Source organism: Bacillus rossius, chromosome 3, assembly GCF_032445375.1.
Source record: "Bacillus rossius redtenbacheri isolate Brsri chromosome 3, Brsri_v3, whole genome shotgun sequence".
Lineage (NCBI taxonomy): Eukaryota > Metazoa > Arthropoda > Insecta > Phasmatodea > Bacillidae > Bacillus > Bacillus rossius.
The window spans coordinates 6,808,304-6,826,038 of NC_086332.1; the positions used below are offsets into that span (position 1 = coordinate 6,808,304).

The 17,735-nt window shown below is 39.9% G+C and overlaps 1 protein-coding gene across 1 annotated transcript in view; it reads right to left on the bottom strand.

The window, feature by feature from the left end:
- Window positions 1-310: 310 nt before the first annotated feature.
- LOC134530138 (uncharacterized) overlaps window positions 311-17,735 on the bottom strand; it is a 43,751-nt gene continuing 26,326 nt past the window's right edge. Inside the window, exons 7-11 of the mRNA XM_063364755.1 lie at window positions 15,766-15,889; window positions 14,363-14,481; window positions 13,053-14,015; window positions 7,146-7,312; window positions 311-5,436 (exon numbers count right to left, since the gene is read on the bottom strand). Of these exons, the coding sequence (XP_063220825.1) occupies window positions 5,352-5,436; window positions 7,146-7,312; window positions 13,053-14,015; window positions 14,363-14,481; window positions 15,766-15,889 (1,458 nt within the window). The 3' untranslated portion in view covers window positions 311-5,351. The remainder of the gene's footprint in view (window positions 5,437-7,145; window positions 7,313-13,052; window positions 14,016-14,362; window positions 14,482-15,765; window positions 15,890-17,735) is intronic.

Here is a 17,735-nt window from a genome sequence, read left to right on the forward strand (position 1 = left end):
GTATAAATATTTCACCTTATTTTAACTTTTTATTCATTAACTGCAATTAGCTTTTTATACCAAATTCCAACTCTGGAACTTAAACTTCAATTAATATCAAATATTAAAATGATTTCAGTGTTGATTACTTCAAACATAAAGGCATAATAAATAGAAGTATAAAGTTGGCCAACTCGTGCATTGTATAATTCATCATTTATAGACAGGTAGGTTCTCAAAATCATTTCCATAAAACGTACTGCATTCTTTGCATCTCACACATTTAATAAACCCAGCCTCAGGTATCTGTCATGTAACAAAAAAAATAATGTTCAACAAAAATAATTTTATTCTTGTCACAATAAACATTTTGTACAAACATTTTTGGTATAGCTGTAGTGCAATCAACTTTTTGTTGAAATATGTCAGTCAGGCACATGGCCCCTGTGTTTTAGAGTTTAAAATAAAACATAGTTTAGCAAATCTTGTACTGTTTGCCTTGTAATGTTCTGATAGGCATAATCTATACATACATAGCTTTTTATTGATAAAAAAATTGAAATAAGTGATTTACATAATAATACATAAGGCCCCTGTCTCAAACATCCGAGAATTCACATAGCATCGTCATTTCAGGCACACTAACAGGAACTAAAGTCTGCGCACATTTTTAATTCGTGAAAACACTCCTGCTTGCACTTGGGTTACTAGCTTCCGCTGGAACAACCCACGTGATATATATAAAACTAACTAGCTAACTGTAATGGTGGTTGGTGTGGACTCTTGGAATGAGTCACAATTCCTCTTATTGGCCAGTGTCAAGAGCAACAGAGAGATGCTGCTTTGCGTTACAAGGAGAGATTTGAGCCCTTTCCCGTTCCCTTCCAAGCAGCAGAACGTACAAATCATTTCTTCAGGCAATTGCTTAGATGAAAAGGAATAACATTCAATCCAAATCAAAATTTCAACTTACCGTCTTTTATCGCATAATGGTCGCACGCGCGAAATCGTCGCAGCCATATTTTAGGGCGTCAAAATTTGGATAAAACAAAACCTCTCGCGTAAACGTTGCATAATGTTTTTGGTCCCGCTATTAGATTCCAAGTGCTTTGTGTGGGTATTTTTTCCGTATAAAGCAATGTATTTTAAAATAGAAATCTAATATACATTCGGACATTACCACTTACTTATTTAATTAACGGAAATACGAAGTTGTCTGACGTGTAAATTTTCTTTTAAAGACTTTTTAAACATTACAGTGGAATACCGGTACAACGTACCTCACTTTAACGTATTTTTCACTTTAACGTATTTTTTTCAAATCCCCGCCAAAAAGTGTATGTTTACAATGCAAAATTGTTTCAGTTTAAAGTATCTTAATGTTCACTATAACGTATAATTTTCACTGGCAGCTTGGCACTGCTGCCACAAAACTTACATAAAATAGTAAACAAACGTCGAGCTAAATAGCGAATGTGATCGAAAGAATAAACAGAAACCACTTACACCACCGCACCGTAAAATATAACCTCTAAATATAATCAAAACAAACGTTTGTGCGCCTGTACCATAGATGAATATACATACGTACGCAACACGTAATGTATACAACACATCGGCATTCGATACATCGAAACACAAAGCGCGAGGTAAAAGTGTATTTAATTCAGTGGAAAGTGTCCCGCTAATGTACGTATGGTTAAATCCGTGCCGTGATTACTGTTGAGTGTTGTTTGGAATTCATTTTCATGTTACTGTTTTTAGACGCCACGTGTTAGTGCTACAATGAGTGAATCTGGAAATAAAAGAAAAAGAAAACAATTCACGCTTAAAGAAAAAGTGGAAATGCTTAAAGAACTGGATAAAGGTAAAAAGCAGGTTGAAGTTGCGAAGTCATACGGCGTTGCGGCGACGACTGTAAGTACAATTGTGAAAGACCGTGCAAAAATTGAAAAAATGTACGACGAATCTTTGTTTGATTGTGACCGCAAAAGGCTTCGTTCCGGAGATCACCAAGGTCTAGAAGAAGCTTTGAACAAATGGTTGAAAGAAACTCGTTCAAAAAATGTTCCAGTAAATGGTCCCATGCTACAAGCAAAAGCAAAGCAATTTGCTTTGCTTATGGACATAACGGACTTCCAAGCCAGTTCAGGGTGGTTGCATCGCTTCCGGGAACGACATGGCATATCATGGAAAGTTGTGTGTGGGGAGGATAAGGATGCAGACACAGAGGCGGCAAACCAGTGGAAGGAAGAAAAGCTGGAAATAATTTTTAAGTCTTACTCAATGGATGATATTTTCAACGCTGATGAAACTGCTTTTTTTTACAAGCTTTTGCCAAACAGAACAATGGCGTATAAAGGTGAGAAGTGCACTGGAGGAAAAAAAGCAAAGGAAAGGTTGTCTGTCTTGTTCTGTTGCAATGCCACTGGCACAAAAAAACTGCGGCCCCTAATCATTGGCAAACACAAGAATCCCAGGTGCTTCAAGGGAGTTTCTTGTCTTCCTGCAGATTATGCAAATAACACTCGTGCATGGATGACAAGAGAACTTTTCTCCAATTGGTTGGTTAAAACCGATAAAGAGATGCAAAAAGAAGGAAGAAAAATTCTTTTGTTGATTGACAACTGCGCAGCACACAGTGTTGATGTTAGATTGGAAAACATCAAAATTATGTTTTTGCCTCCAAACTGCACTTCTCAGTTGCAGCCACTTGACCAAGGCATTATTCAAAATGCCAAGGTCAATTTTCGAAAACGCCTGGTCGAAAGGCTGCTCATCAATTTGAGATTGAAATTGCCCACCAACATCAATGTTCGTCAGGCTATTGAGATGATCACCGGTGGCTGGTGGAATGTCCAGAAAGAGACAATTGCTAACTGCTGGAGGAAGTCTGGCATTGTAAACTGTAATGCTGATGAGATCACTGCAACATCATCAGACCAGGATGCAAGCCAGACTGCAGCTGCAGCACAAACATGTGAAACCAATGATATTGACCCCCAAGTATGGCAGGAAGTATCAGCCTCCATGCAGTTTGATGCTGTATCATTCACAGACTATGCCTCTGCTGATAACGAAATAGAAACAACACCAGGGTTGACCGACAGTGATATCATCAGTGAAGTCATTCAATCACAGTCATCAAAAGCTGAATCAGATGATGATTCTGACTGTGAAGAGCTACCTGTGACTGCAACGGAAGCTGTTCTGAGTGTAGAAAAACTAAACAAATTTATCTCTAAACATGAAAAGGTCCCAGAAGAGATCAGGAAATCTTTGCACAACATAGAACATTTTGTTCAACAGAGCATCATTAAAAATCAAAAACAAACTGAAATAACAAAATTTTTTAAAAAATAAATGAACTTTTGTTTTGCAGAAACTGATGTAATGTATTCGCCAATGTTAATGCCATGTGTTGTTATAACTATTTTTGATTAATTTTATGATTTTTTTTCTTTGAAGTGATAATATGTATGTATTTATCAGTACTTAGTCATAAATGTTAATGCCATGTGTTATAATTATGTTTTTTTTTCTTTAAAAGTGATAATATGTATGTATTTTTCTGTACTAAGTCATCAATATTAATGCAGTGTGTTATAATAATGCTATTTTTGATTCATTTTGTAATTTTTTATTTAAAGTGATTATATGTATGTATTTTTCAGTACTAAGTACTTTCAGTACTAAGTATAAAAACTGGAGGTCCCTGTAAGTACTTAGTACTGAGATTCTACTGTATAACCTTCATCCGTTCGTCAGCGTCGCCGCGATGGTATACCGTACAAAACTGTAGCCAGCGCTCGTTGCAATCATTAATGTTTGGTTATGTTGCTTTCCATATAGAGCGCGCGCACGTAGCCGAATATTGATATCTCGCCGAGTTCATGCAACGCGCGCTCTCTATCAGGTGCCGAGTTAGCTAAATTTGATAGCCCGTATGCTTTTGTGTTGTGTACTACGATAGTTACGCATTCATTCGGCTTGCATTTGGATCACAGATGTTTTTCTTTTTAAAGTTGAATAAAGGTTTTTGTTGTAGGACTTATTAATTAAAATTGTTTGGCGTGCCCTTTAATACTTCCCTTTTTAAATAAACGAACTTTCCATGAATGGGTTTTGTTTTTATGAATATCTTTATCTAACAAAAAATTTTTTTTCTGCATAATCGTCACACTCCTACTTTTCAAACTTGATTTTAGAATAATATGTGCGACGATTATGCGAGAAAACACTGTATTATTCCAAAAATACATCATGGGGTCCCTCTGCAGGTCTGTTGAGAGAAACTAAATTACTGGGGGAAAACAATTGTGTTATGTTCCCCCCCCCCCCCCCCCCCAAAATTACGTAACGTTCAAATTTTCAAACCCCATTTAAAAAAAAACATAATTTTGTAAACATTACCGGCCATAACCATAAACATGATTTGTGTGTTTCACATTAACTTGTAAGGTTTCGAATTAATTTGATTAGCAATGAACATAATTTTTGTCCTACTATGAGGGAAAACTTGTGCACCAAAAAAAAATCAAAGAACTTCCACCAGAAACCGGAACTTCCAAGCACCGAGGCAATGAATTATTCCGAACAATTGCCTACTAACACGTCAGAACTGCACAAACCCAGGTTTACACTATCTTTGTCATTATTTCTCGAGAAGCAGGTACGGACTATCTATTCCCTGCATTCATACTTGCGTACTTGCAGTGTGGTCTTCATAATTTATTGTTTATTGTGTGTAGCATTGGATTGTTTCGTGGTAGTTTAATAATTTCAATTCTCTAAACTGACATTAACAGAACCGTAATATTGCCTAGTAATTCACTAGGAAAAAAGGATTTTCATTTTATACAAAAAATCAATGATGAACTGCAAAATTCACATACTATTTAGCAACAGTTTGAACCAGGAAAAGGCTATTCTTTTTAAACTTCACTTTATCACAGCATTTAAACTGCCATCAAAAAGGCAATGACAAATGACAACCTCTATTCTAATGAATGTTGGTCAGGGATGTATCCTGATATCTCCCCTTTCTTACGCCTTGTTGGGACCATAAAAACTTGTGTACATTGTGATCAACCTGAAAATACTAAATAACAAGAATTTAAAAATCTTTCTTTCAAACAATCAATCATGGGGAACATCCAGAGATCACAGCCAATGAACAGAAGACTGATTTGACTGCAGTTTGCAAGTCAGTGCCAGAAAAAAATTGTGAATTTTGCACATCTTTACCAATTAAGAACAGATAACTGAACATGGCCATCAAAATAGAATGAATATATACAATTGCCAGAATAAACAACTATGCTTGAAGAAATGTGGGTGTCATTCCCACACAGCATCAGGACAACCGGACATCAAGACTGCTCCAGTTCCAGAGAATCTGGAGTAATACTGGAAGCTGGGGTGCATGCGTGCTCCAGGACTTGGTCCTTGCCGCTCCTGAAACAAACACAGCACCGATCAGCAGTCAAGGAGTTAGAGAGTCCCAGAGAACCTTTAACGTGACTGTACTATAGTCTTGTAGTACTTTTCATGGCATGGAGACTGTGCTGCCTTGACTTCAGCCATACTTCAGCAATTGTGTCTCACCATGAAAACATACAGTTGGTTCGAGTCCCTCCCTAGTAAAACACAATGAGTCAGGTTGGATTGGGATCCCAGCATCACAATGCAACAATGCAATATCGTCCTGTACGACATCAAAAGAAGTTTCCTTCAGGTCAAACTAGCTGTAGCAGTTGAAAGTTTAATACGAGCACCACGTATTTTCTCTCGCCGATAGAGTATGAATTATTGCTGCCGACGGTGATGCATACAGCTTTGATGTAGAGATAGTTTATGTTACCATAAGTAATCTTGCTGCATTTACCTAGTTTTTTTCAGTACAGTAGAGCACCCCTCAACCGTAATTCCCACAAACGGAACTCCCGATATCCGGAACTAATTTTCACAAAAAAAAAAAAAAAAAAAACATCTCCGAAACATTTCCGCACTGGAACGAGGCGTTTTTTCTTTTGCCTGACTGTACATGTCTTGTATGCACGCGTGCGCGCACGTCTGTCAGAGAGCTAATTATAGCCAGTCTTTCCCACGCATTGCGTAAATACACCGCTGGTTTTCGCGTCGGACGTGAATTACTATAAAGATGTTTATGCTGTAAGTAGTTTTATTGTTTCACTATGTCAAGTAAACGGAAAATTCCGGCCGGTCCGAGAGTACACACGCTGACACACGTGATAGCCAGTAACATTTACTTCCAACGTGTGATGCTTTCAGTTTGTAGACAATAATTTAGTGTACAAATATGTATTATGTACATATTTATACGTTAATATATGGTTAAACAGTCTACATTTACCTGTATTTCTCTATCTCTGTGTTTTTAAACGAGATGCTTGAAGTGTTATTCTTGTGTATGTGAAATGTAAACTGTGCGTGGCAGTGACTATACACTCTCCAGGAAGTGTGAATCACTAGCACGTCAACACAGAAGTAACACAACACTGCAGCTGTAGTCCTACTACCTCCCCCGAACCCTCATCATCCTCTTCGCTCACGCACACCACACGCACCCACCCACAGAGATAAGAAATACTTGCCTGCCAGCTTGCTAGAACGAACAATGAAGGTCATTCAACCGGCCCGGAGGCCGGCCCTACCGCAACTCCCCTTACCCGGAATTTTCCCACAACCGGAATAGACCTCCCCCCAATGATTCCGGTTGAGGGGTGCTCTACTGTAGTAAATTAGTTATCTGCGACAATAGACACAAATGAAATGTCGTGGGTGATAAACATATGTACGTATGTATATACAGTGGTGCAACAACAGGGGGGGGGGGGGGGACAAGGGTATTTTGCCCCCCCTCTGAAACCTTGAAGTGGGGGCAAACGGGGGCAAAGAAAGTGCTGTGTAATCAATTTGTAGATAATAAAACTGCTTAAATAGCACCATTTTCCATCTTCAAATACAAATTTTCCTGGACCCCCCGCTTCAATAGGGGGGGATCGATGATTCTTTATAAAAAGGTATATTCCCCCCCCCCCCTTTTTGGAAATTTAGTTGTTGCGCCCCTGTGTATGTAGACTGAACATGTAAGCTACAGTGTGAAGACTTCTGGCAACTACCTCATGCCTGTCTCGACTGACCTGACGTCCTGGGCACAAGGGCGAGGCGGAGGCCGGCCGAGGCACCTGGGCGCCTGTGCTGCCTCGCCAGCGTCCCCGCCAGGCAGCAGCAGGGAGCGGTGGGGCCGCGGCACGTCGTAGTCGGGGTCGGAGTGGCGGCGACGCCTGATTGGCCCGACGGCCGCCCACTGCAACCACCACCACATGGAGCGTCACCTGCAGCTCTCGACTCCGACCGGGGGTTTGGGGGAGGAGAAGCCGTCCCAGCACTCGCCTAGAGTGGTCTCGAGAAACCACGTAACACAGAGATGAGGATGGCCGTATCGAAATTTAAACCTGGAAGCTGTTGAACATGATTCCAGTGTCTTGCCTTGCTCCACAAGTGTCCCTTCAGACACTCCATTCTTATCACGACAGTGTGTGGTCTCCAACATCAGGGGCTGGTGCTGGTTAGGGCGCAGGCTTGGCGACAAATAATGGTTCTTAAAGTAACTTTAACAAACTAGCGGAAGTTCCCAGCATTACCCGGACTAAACACATCATAATAACGAACATCACTACTGAGTTCCAAGTTTGTAGGACAAGACTACGTGTACGTATCAGCCAAAACCGGGACACAGCTTCATTTTGTAGGAATGCAGGGCGTAAACCCTAGGCAAGACGTGACTAATGCACCAAATGATAGCACTTTAATGTTTATACATGATACTACTTCCGCATTGGACTTTGCATATGTAGTCAACTATGAGTTACGTCACTTATTTTATAATTTCATTGTGAGGTTTTGTAGGCAGGATCACCAACTGCTTCGTGGCTTCTGAATGTAGGCCACCTGCGTGATATGACTGTGCTCACTGCTAGGGTTGTGCGATTCCATGATTTTCAGTTCGATTCGATTCCGATTCGATTCTCACCACAAGAGTTGAAATTCGATTCCGATTTCGATTCTTTGGGTAACTTTATCTACATAGTCATTAGTCTGGTAGGAATAACTAAAAAAATTGCATTTATTTTGAACCATATGTATTTAACTTAAATGAATAAGAAAGACAATTCTGGCATAGTACCTATGTAACTAATAAGTTCTTTTAACACTGTTGGGGACCTGAGACCTGCCTTATGTTATAACAGGTACATAACTGGATGATAATATTTACACTATACAACACAATGCAGCATTAAACAATAGCTAACTAATAAACACTTTTCATTTGATAACTGGGTCCCGATTAGAAATGCTTTGAACACTACATTATTTCACGATTAGGCCTACAGGTTCTGATGTAAGAAGGTTAACTGTTCTACACTTTCAGAGGACAGATTCTCTCTCCTTGCTGTTACGATATTTCCTGCCGAGGAAAACAGGCGTTCACTTGGAACAGATGTTGCAGGAATACACAATAGTGTTCTCGCAGCATCAGAAACATATCTGTGGCGAACTTGGTTTTCTTGCCACCACTGATATGGATTCGTAGTACGTTTCTGAATGGGTTCATTTAAGTACAAAAGGATGTCTTTTTCCACCATATCTATCCGAGTATTTGAACATGATGCATCCAACTTTGCAGACTGTTCTTCAAAGCAACTCCAAACACGTAAATTAGACCCTGAGGTTGCAGCTTGGCTTTCAACTCTTTGTGCTTTAGAATGGCTGCTATCAGCACAGTCTTTGGAAATTAATGTTTTTAAAATACTTACACCTTTCTTTTTCTCATGATCCTTCAAAAGTACTGATTTAAATCTAGGATCAACAAGCATTGCAGCAACATATTCATCTTTTGATTTGTAATCAGGAAATCTTGAGAATACAGCCTTCAACAAATTTCGTCCGAAAATTATGCCTTCGCCTGGTTCTGCTTTGCACACAAATGTATCTAACATGTTTTTTATCCCATCAATAACTGGTATAACTAGAGAAATTGTGGGGTAGTCTTGTCTACTAAATTCTTTAGTTGCTTCATTTATTGGCTCTAAAATTCTGACTGCTCCTTCTGCGAGTTTCCATTCATTGGCAGTTAAATTGTCAACGCCATCAGAAGAAGCTAATTCTGCAGCAATAGGCTCTTTTTGTTCAACAAGTCGTTTCAACATAGCAAACTCACTGTTCCATCGGGTGTCTACATCCTGGATCAATTCATGTTCTGGTTTTCCCATCTTCTTTTGTAATTCATGAAGACGCTGACGAGCTTGGGAGCTACGTTTGTAGTGCCCCACTATAGCACAACTTTTTTTGCACAGCGCCTCAATCCCAGGAGTTTCCTTTTTGGCATCATTTATGGCTAGCTGCAAAGTGTGCCCTAAACAGCTAAATGAATGCCAACTGGTTTTAGCAGCTGCAGATTTCATGTTTCTAGCAGAATCTGAAACTATGTAAATAGGTATAGTGTTTGGAATTTCCCACTTTGCATTTAGTCTAAGCAGAGTATTGGCAATTGCTTCCCCACTATGTTCTCCGGTGAAAAGAACATTCCCCAGCATGTGATGAACAGGAATGAAATCTGTGTCCACATAATGACATGTTAATGATAAATAGCTGTCATTACTGCGTGACGTCCACATATCTGTTGTAAATGCCACCGAATTGACGCCTGCTTTGAAGTCATTATTGATTTTCGTGTGAATTTTTTCTACCAGACCATTGTACAGCTCTGGCACTACACGCCTAGAGAATGTTGTTCGGTCTGGTACGGAGTACTTGGGTTCAACTAGCGCCATCAAGTCTTTGAAGCCTTTATCTTGAACCATACTGTATGGCTGTAGATCCACAGCAATCATTTTGCCAATGGCATTGGTTATGGCAATAGCTTTTGGATGGTCTCTACCATACTTTTCTTGGCTACTAAACGAAGCTGACAGAGTGAGTTGTACTTTGTTACATGATGTGGAAGGTGCATGAGTTAATTCTTTCTGTAGTTGTAAGTACTCTGCATATACACTCTTGTGTAATGTTAAGTGCTTCGCCATGCTAGAAGTGCTACCATGTACCTGTTTGAGTTTAGTTCCACAAGTTTTACATTTGGAATGGCTTTCTGATATTTTGTCATAGAATTTCCAAAGATGACTGCGGCCTTTAAACTTGCCACAATTTTCATCCATTACTTATTTAATTACTTCACCACTGTTTAAAGATGTCAAATGTTACCAACGGTAAAGTCAGCTGCCTCACTAGTCACCGAGATAGTGCGATGCGTGCTGCGCACAGAAGTATAATTTATTACTTAACCTACATTTGCACATATGATGTACGCAGCATGGCCTAGCCAGTAGGTTTATTTAAATTAAAACCAATAAGTAACATATATTTCTTCGTTTTTTCAACAAGATCTGTTCCCCTAAAAACGGAAAAAATACGTAAATATTATTTATTTATTTATTAACTTCACGAAGTTAAAACACACAACGATGATCAGCTTTAATTAAGTTTTGTAAAAGGCAAAAGCATAAACAGTACCTACTTCGATACTGACATAATGTTACGATTCAGTGTTTCGATTCCTTTGTGTCGGCACGCGCGATCTATGATAAATGGTGACATAACTGTCTACACGTATGGCACCGCTAAAATATTTTCATGTCGTGAATGTTGGTTATTCTGTTAACAGAAGACTATCACAGAATGGCGATCTTTGTAAATGTATGGTTGAACAAGGAAATATTTTAACTGTTAACAGAAAATTGTGCGTTGATGGTTGTAAAATTCATTTTTAATACGTGTTATCTATTTTTCAAAACAAATAAACCAACAATTTTTTTCCCATGCAACGTTAGAAATGGTCATGAGTAATATGCCGTAAGTAGGCATAAATAAAAATGTTTGAGCAGATTGTTAAACTATTTCATAAACAAGCAGTTTTCGTAAGGTATTTATCTTTGCAATTCCTAAACAGGTAGGTAGTGGTTCTGAACGTGTAAATATATCATACACGATCTTTGAAAAAAATTTAATGTTCGGCCTAACCTATATTTCATAATAACGTTATGAAATTTGCTTGAGTGAATGTGCGCGGCATTTTTACGAGTTACATTAATGAATTGACGAATAAATTTATGTCTAGCAATCAGTTAAACAGTAACCGTCATTTCTTTCTTCGAATTTTTTTACTTTTGAAATATTTGCCCAAATTTTTCGATTCCAAATTTTAGTTTCGGTTCTGGGTTCAAATAGTTGAGGAATCGAATCGAAGTTGAATTTATCGGGTACCCGCACATCCCTACTCACTGCCCAATATTCGGGCATGTATTGTTGCAGGAGCAATTAACGGCCAAAATGTCATCAGGCACACCATCATTTTTACAGACACGGCCTTAACCAAACAGCGATGAAGCAGTATTTTAGATACGTTTTTATTTGAAAGGTAATGCATAGCAACCTCGGTCCATATCAAACCCCTGGGATGTCAAACATTTGCAGCAAAGAGAGAGCCCTGGCAGCAAAGTAGCGGCAATTCTGAATTTAACAGCTGCATTCTCTGTTCTGGGATCCGATGAAGATCATCAGACCTGCTCAGGACTAGAACCCAAAGTTTCAACTGAAAATAACTGAGGCCACTGCAATCGAATAGCTGTATAGCTACTGTGCCATCTGTGATTAGAAAGAGGTAAGTAAATAAATTATGATGGACCATGATTTCACTAATAAATTAGAGATGGGACGATACCACACTTTCGATACTCAATTCTGTATTGTTTTTTCAGTTCGATACTTTCGATACTCCAAGGAAAAATATTTTCCCATTAAGTAACAATTATTACAAATAACATAAATTAGTTTTAAACTATATAAATTCAATCTAGCATACCAGCACGTCAGATTAAAATTAAATACATAATGTGTAAATAATTGCATTATATTAATGAAAGATATGAAATCATCATATATACATATAATAAAACCACCAGAAATGTAAAATACAGCCCATAATCAAGTAAAGCTGACATGAGCAACAGTGGCCTTACAAAATGTTATGAAGTCCTTTCTTGGAGAGGAGGAAAAGTCACCAAGCCTAAATTAGAAATAAAAAAATTTAGGCTATTGTAAAAAGAAAATCAGAAATTTTTGCTTGTTTGTTTCATTTTACAAACAACTTTATGCAACAGAATAATTTTCAATAAAATTTTAACTTGAGAAACGTAAAATACAAAACAATCTGGTCGTAAGAAAACAATAACAAACGGGTATATTAAGTTCAAAGATTAATGAATGCACAGAATATGAGATCCGTGCCTTGGTAAAGCGCGTGCACCATTTTCATAATCATTGCTAGTTTGCGCCACTAGTCTCGCTTGGTGCTGGCCATAGGTGCTACTATCGAAGCGCACAGTCTTCCTGATACTATCCATATCTATGATGCAATAAAGTTATTTTCTTACGTTAGCAAAGGACAAGGTAAACAATGAACGTTTTCAAAATAAAAGCATTAAAACGTAGTTTATCACAAGGAATATAACGAAAAAACTTGTGAATTTTAAGGCTTTTCCGCTTCGTAAAAACGTATGAAACGGGAAATTAATGATTTTATAACTGTATGTTCCGGGAAAGTAAACCATTGTAAATATAGTAGGTACTTTCGGCGGGATCAAAATTAATCGGCGTATGACACGGGAAAATGTATGAAACGGGAACGTATCATCGAGGTTCTACTGTAGTTGTATTTTGTACGATGGCGACTCAAAACTTAATTCAATACAAATGAACAAGCATTCCGGTATCGAAAAAATGTATCGAACTTACAGTTTCGATACTTGATACTTTGCGATACCGTCAAGTATTGGTATCGAGGTATCGAAGTATCGAAAATCCCATAACTACGTAATAATCTATCTTACTTTCATTTACAGTGAGGATATTCATTATGCTAGTTTTTCAGGAAAATATAATCAAACTCCATCGCCACCATTGCACCAGTGAGACTAGGGTGGGCACAGTACCTCGTCTAGCTCGGAGCCGTGCGTGCGGCCTTCGGGGAAGTCCACGAGGCTGATGGTGACACCGGGAGACAGCAGTGGTGCGCTCGTTATTTCTGCCAGCTGTGCCAGGAGAAGATTCAGTTCGTCCGAGTGTCTTTGGGCCACGGGCAGCAGCACGCACTGGAGGGGCCTCGCTCCGTCCCCAGGGCTGCATGCGGGGCAGGCGAGGGCGTCCCCCGTAGGTCTGCGAAGCTCCACCCTCTCCACGTCTTCCTGGACGTCGTTCAGCTCGTCCGAGTGTCTCTTGGCCACGGGCAGCAGCACGCACTGGAGGGGCCTTGCTCCGTCCCCAGGACTGCATGCGGGGCAGGCAGGGGCATCCCTGCTCTTGCCCTCCTCTGCCACCCACCGGCTCATGTCCCAGCTCGCGGAGCACTGAGAGGCGTCGTCGGACATCAGGCTGTCGGGCGCCATGTCCTCGCTCACCTCTTCGTTTCCTAAGGCACTGTCATTTGTGTTCTGTAGTCTGTCAGTAACCTTCCTTGAACAATCGTGGATATCTGCTAATGTGATTTCACCAACAGTTATACAGGTATGACTCTCATCATCGCATTCTGATGATTCTTCATCCAGGTTTATAGCTTCATGTTCACCTTCACTTATGAGATCGATGTACGTGTTCGTTTTCATCAGAGCCGGGGCAGGAGGAGAGGCTGCCGGCTTTGTGCCCTCAGCAACTCGCGGGACACTCGTGGTGTTCTCTCCTCCACACCCGCCGTCCTCCGAGTGCACGGTGGCCAGGACCAGCGTGAGCGCGGGGCCGGGCGGGGGCGACGCGTCGCCAGGCCCCGCGCGCTGCCCCAGGCGGCTGGGGAAGGTCACCTGGCGTCGCTCGCGAGTCCACTGCGCGGCACCCCCCGCCTCCGCCGCCTGCCAGCGGCTCCTCACCACCGCGTACCCCTGCGGCCCGTCGCTGAACAGCTCCTGCAACCACACGGGCGTTCCCTGGCTCTGCCATACACACTCCTCATTTGTAACACTATCAAATACTCCAACTTAAAGTAATCTTAATGCCTGATTTATTAAAATTCGTCTTTGGAACTGATAAAATAACAACTGGTTACATCAAGTGAACAGCTTCAACAGATGTTTTCCAAGAGTTTTATAGTGACGTTCACAGACTTTGCAGTGAATTTCGTAGCTACATCCACTGCTCTCCAGTGAATCCAGTAAACTGTTTTACTGAAGTTTTAGCGATGAGTGTTTGACTGACTGAACTCGGATCGAGACAGTTCAGTGGTTTGCCTGCACGCGAGACGAAGGAGCGTTACCTCGCAGTTGCCGTAAATGGGCGAGTTGTTGCTGGGGACGTCGTGCCATGGGGACCTGGGTCTGACGAGGCGTCTCGGAGGCAGCTCGGGAGGACCGCCCGCCCCTGGCTGGCCGCCCTCTGCGGACATCCTTCACTACCAGCCACACAACTCGACGGCAAGGACCTGCGTCAGTCTTCCACATGTTAGGAGCCAAGTGGCTCCAACTTGTGGCCTGCACTGTCTTTACCTTGCCACCTGCATGACCTTTCATTTATAGCAAATATGGACATCTCATAGCCCCTCTGCCAAATACTTGTGAATATTCAACTTAAATATAGCCTGTCATACACTGTTTAGAACGACAACATTGTAAAATCAGGAGTTTCACAGTTAGATGCGGTCTTGAGCGAAATTATACGTTTAGAAAGAATTAAGAAATATTGATATTAGCTGGCAGGAATCTGGGTGATTTTTCATCAATTATTTTACTCTGCAATTATAATTTTGAAATGAAATTAAAAAATATTTTATTCCATTTCAACTGCAGATAACTTGGATTTTATTTAAATCTTTTAGCTAAATAGGTATGTCAATGTAACATTTTTAAGAGTAGTTTTTGATATGACAGCATATTTATGCATTTTAAACTCATTATGTGTTCATAATTGAGGTCAAACCTTACTCGCACACATTTTGGTAATAAAAAAAAAGGTTACTTTTGTGGTAACTGCTGCAAAGACCACCTTAACAAATGCCAGAACAATTCCTTCCCAGACCCCCTAATGAGGATATTGTATGACGTGTGTGTATCTGTGGAGACCTCTTTTTCGGTGAACCATTAAGTCAAAATAAATCAAGTTAAATGTGAAAATGTATCGGTGTCATTTCTCTTCACTGAACATATTTTCAAAATACGGGTAGGTTTGGTACACCGGCCGAAAAAATGTGTTTTGTTATTGTTATCTGTCAATTTGTTACAGAATCACGTTGAAACTATCTGTCGTGTAGGACGTGTGTAGTGGAGAGGTTGGTGGCCCTGCGGGGGTCGGCAAGATGGTGCTTGTGAGGTCGTTCGGTTGAGTGTGTTGATATCGGGTTTGGGAGTGGAAGGACACAAGGACAGGATGTCAAATAGCGGGCGAAGTGCTAACAGCATGTCAGGAACGACACAATACTATCCTAACCATTAAAAATATCCAATGGATTTTAATGAAATTTAGCACGACAGTGAAATATGTAGTAGGTGACATTTTTTTTTTTTTTTACTTTTTATCCCGATAAGTTACATTTATCCCGCTTGATGCCACCTTTGCTTTTCTTGCATCACATCCATACAGCAGAACGGAACTGGTAACCCCGGGGGCACAGTTAGTAATGGGCTACGTCCGAGAGTTTGAGGAAGCAGGTGTGTGGTCAGTTACCAGTGGCCAGGCCCGCAGGCTGCTCCGGCTCGGAGCCCTGGGCCAGGTTCCTCCGTGGCGCGGGCACGGGCAGGCGGCGAGGGGCATCCTCGAACCCCGCGTACTCCGCCTCGTAGTCCGGCTCCTGGGGACACATCCAGCCCTGCCCTCCGTGCTCACAGCTGCTCCACTGCAGTTCACAGTAACAGGAGCGCACTTGATCTGTAGGGACCAGCAAAAATTAGCATCTTGCTACAGATGCTTATATTTTTGCTAATTTACACTTTGGATGCTTTTTTTTTTTTTTGCTATTTTCCTGCATAAATACCGGTAATTGCTTTTTTCCTACTAAATTAGTTTAAAATGTCATTCACTTATAAAAAATATCTGTTATAAAATGTGTTATAACTACTACATACATTTTCAAAGTTTTTTTTTTAAATTGATGTACAATGTGTCTTCTCACACTTGGAATGAAACAACCCTTCATGTAGAATTTAATTTACCTGACTCAGCTTATATTCATACTTTGTTTGTCTAGGATATATGTGCATGTGTAATTATTAATTAACTTAATTACTTAAATTTACGTTTGCCACTTAAGACTTACCAGTTAATGCCAAAAAAAAAAATCATCCACCATTTTTTCAGCAGATTTTCTCATCTCGCAGATGAAAAGTGCATGCTAATAAGATGAAACAAAACAGGCTGCACTTTCTTGCATTTTTCTTTAGCGGGAGCGTGAAGTAAACCACAGCAATGCCACAGACACATGGCATTCCCCCAAATGTTACACCTGACCATGTGGTGAGTTCTGGTTATCCTTCTCTACAGGGCCGGTGCAAGGTAAATTGGCGCCCTAGGCGAAAAACCTTAATGCCCCCCCCCTCCTTCCCGCCGGACACCACAAAAAAAATTTTCCTTGCCTCAAAATACATCACGTAAGCCTAAGATTTTGTCAACAATCAAATGTAAGCAGGCTTGTGTTTTTTGACGTGACGTCTAATAAATTGATGAACGCCAGCTGCACGCACGAAAAAGTGTCCCACTACGGATGTGTCCTATTTGCTCATTGTACGCATGCGTGGCATCTCTCTTCATGCTCATTGTAGGGCCTACGCATGCGTGGCATCTATCTTCCACTCAATTGGAACGACCATCGATTTGACTTATCAATCATATTTTCGTCGTTTGAATTATTAATATTATGTAATTTAACGATTGTCCACCGATTTTCAGCACAATCGGTACAGTTATTTAAAAGTAATGTTGAATATTCAAATACGTTTTTAACGAACAATGGTGTTTTACAGTTACACATAATAATTCCAATTACAACCGGGATCTTTTGCACAATGTTTTAAAAAATATTGTAACACATTATAAATAAATTTATGTATTTGGGATGTGTATTTGTAATAAAATCGAGTTATAAAAAAGAAATAATATTATTCCCCTACCGTGAACAAAATTTTTATAAATGTATATATAACCTCTGAAACTATTAATTATTGAAAATGGCCTCGTGGGTGAGCGATCAGCGGCGCTATGTTGTCGGTTCAAATCCCGGTAGGTGCAAAAAAAATGTTTGTACTTGTAAAAATAAATACGGCGCACGTAACATTTCAAAAGTAATAAATATATTTGAATAATGAATGCAAATAAAAGTAAATTTATTAATTAAATTGTACATTTCATTTTACTCCTTTGTATCCATACAAAATAGTGATAATTCAATAAAAATTATTCAATTTTATTCATAAAAGTATGCAGAGGTAGATTTTATCATACAAAAGATAGAAAAATTTAAAAAAAAAATTCTTCCTCAAAGAATATAATATTTTTAATGCCTAAATGGTTTGGTTGCAAAAACCTATTACGTCTCAGTCTCAGGCCGAATATGATATTTCCTTTTCTTCTGGATCAATCATTTCATCAATGTTTTGTTATGACGTCACGTTAAACTATCGTCCGTAAACCGACTTTACAGA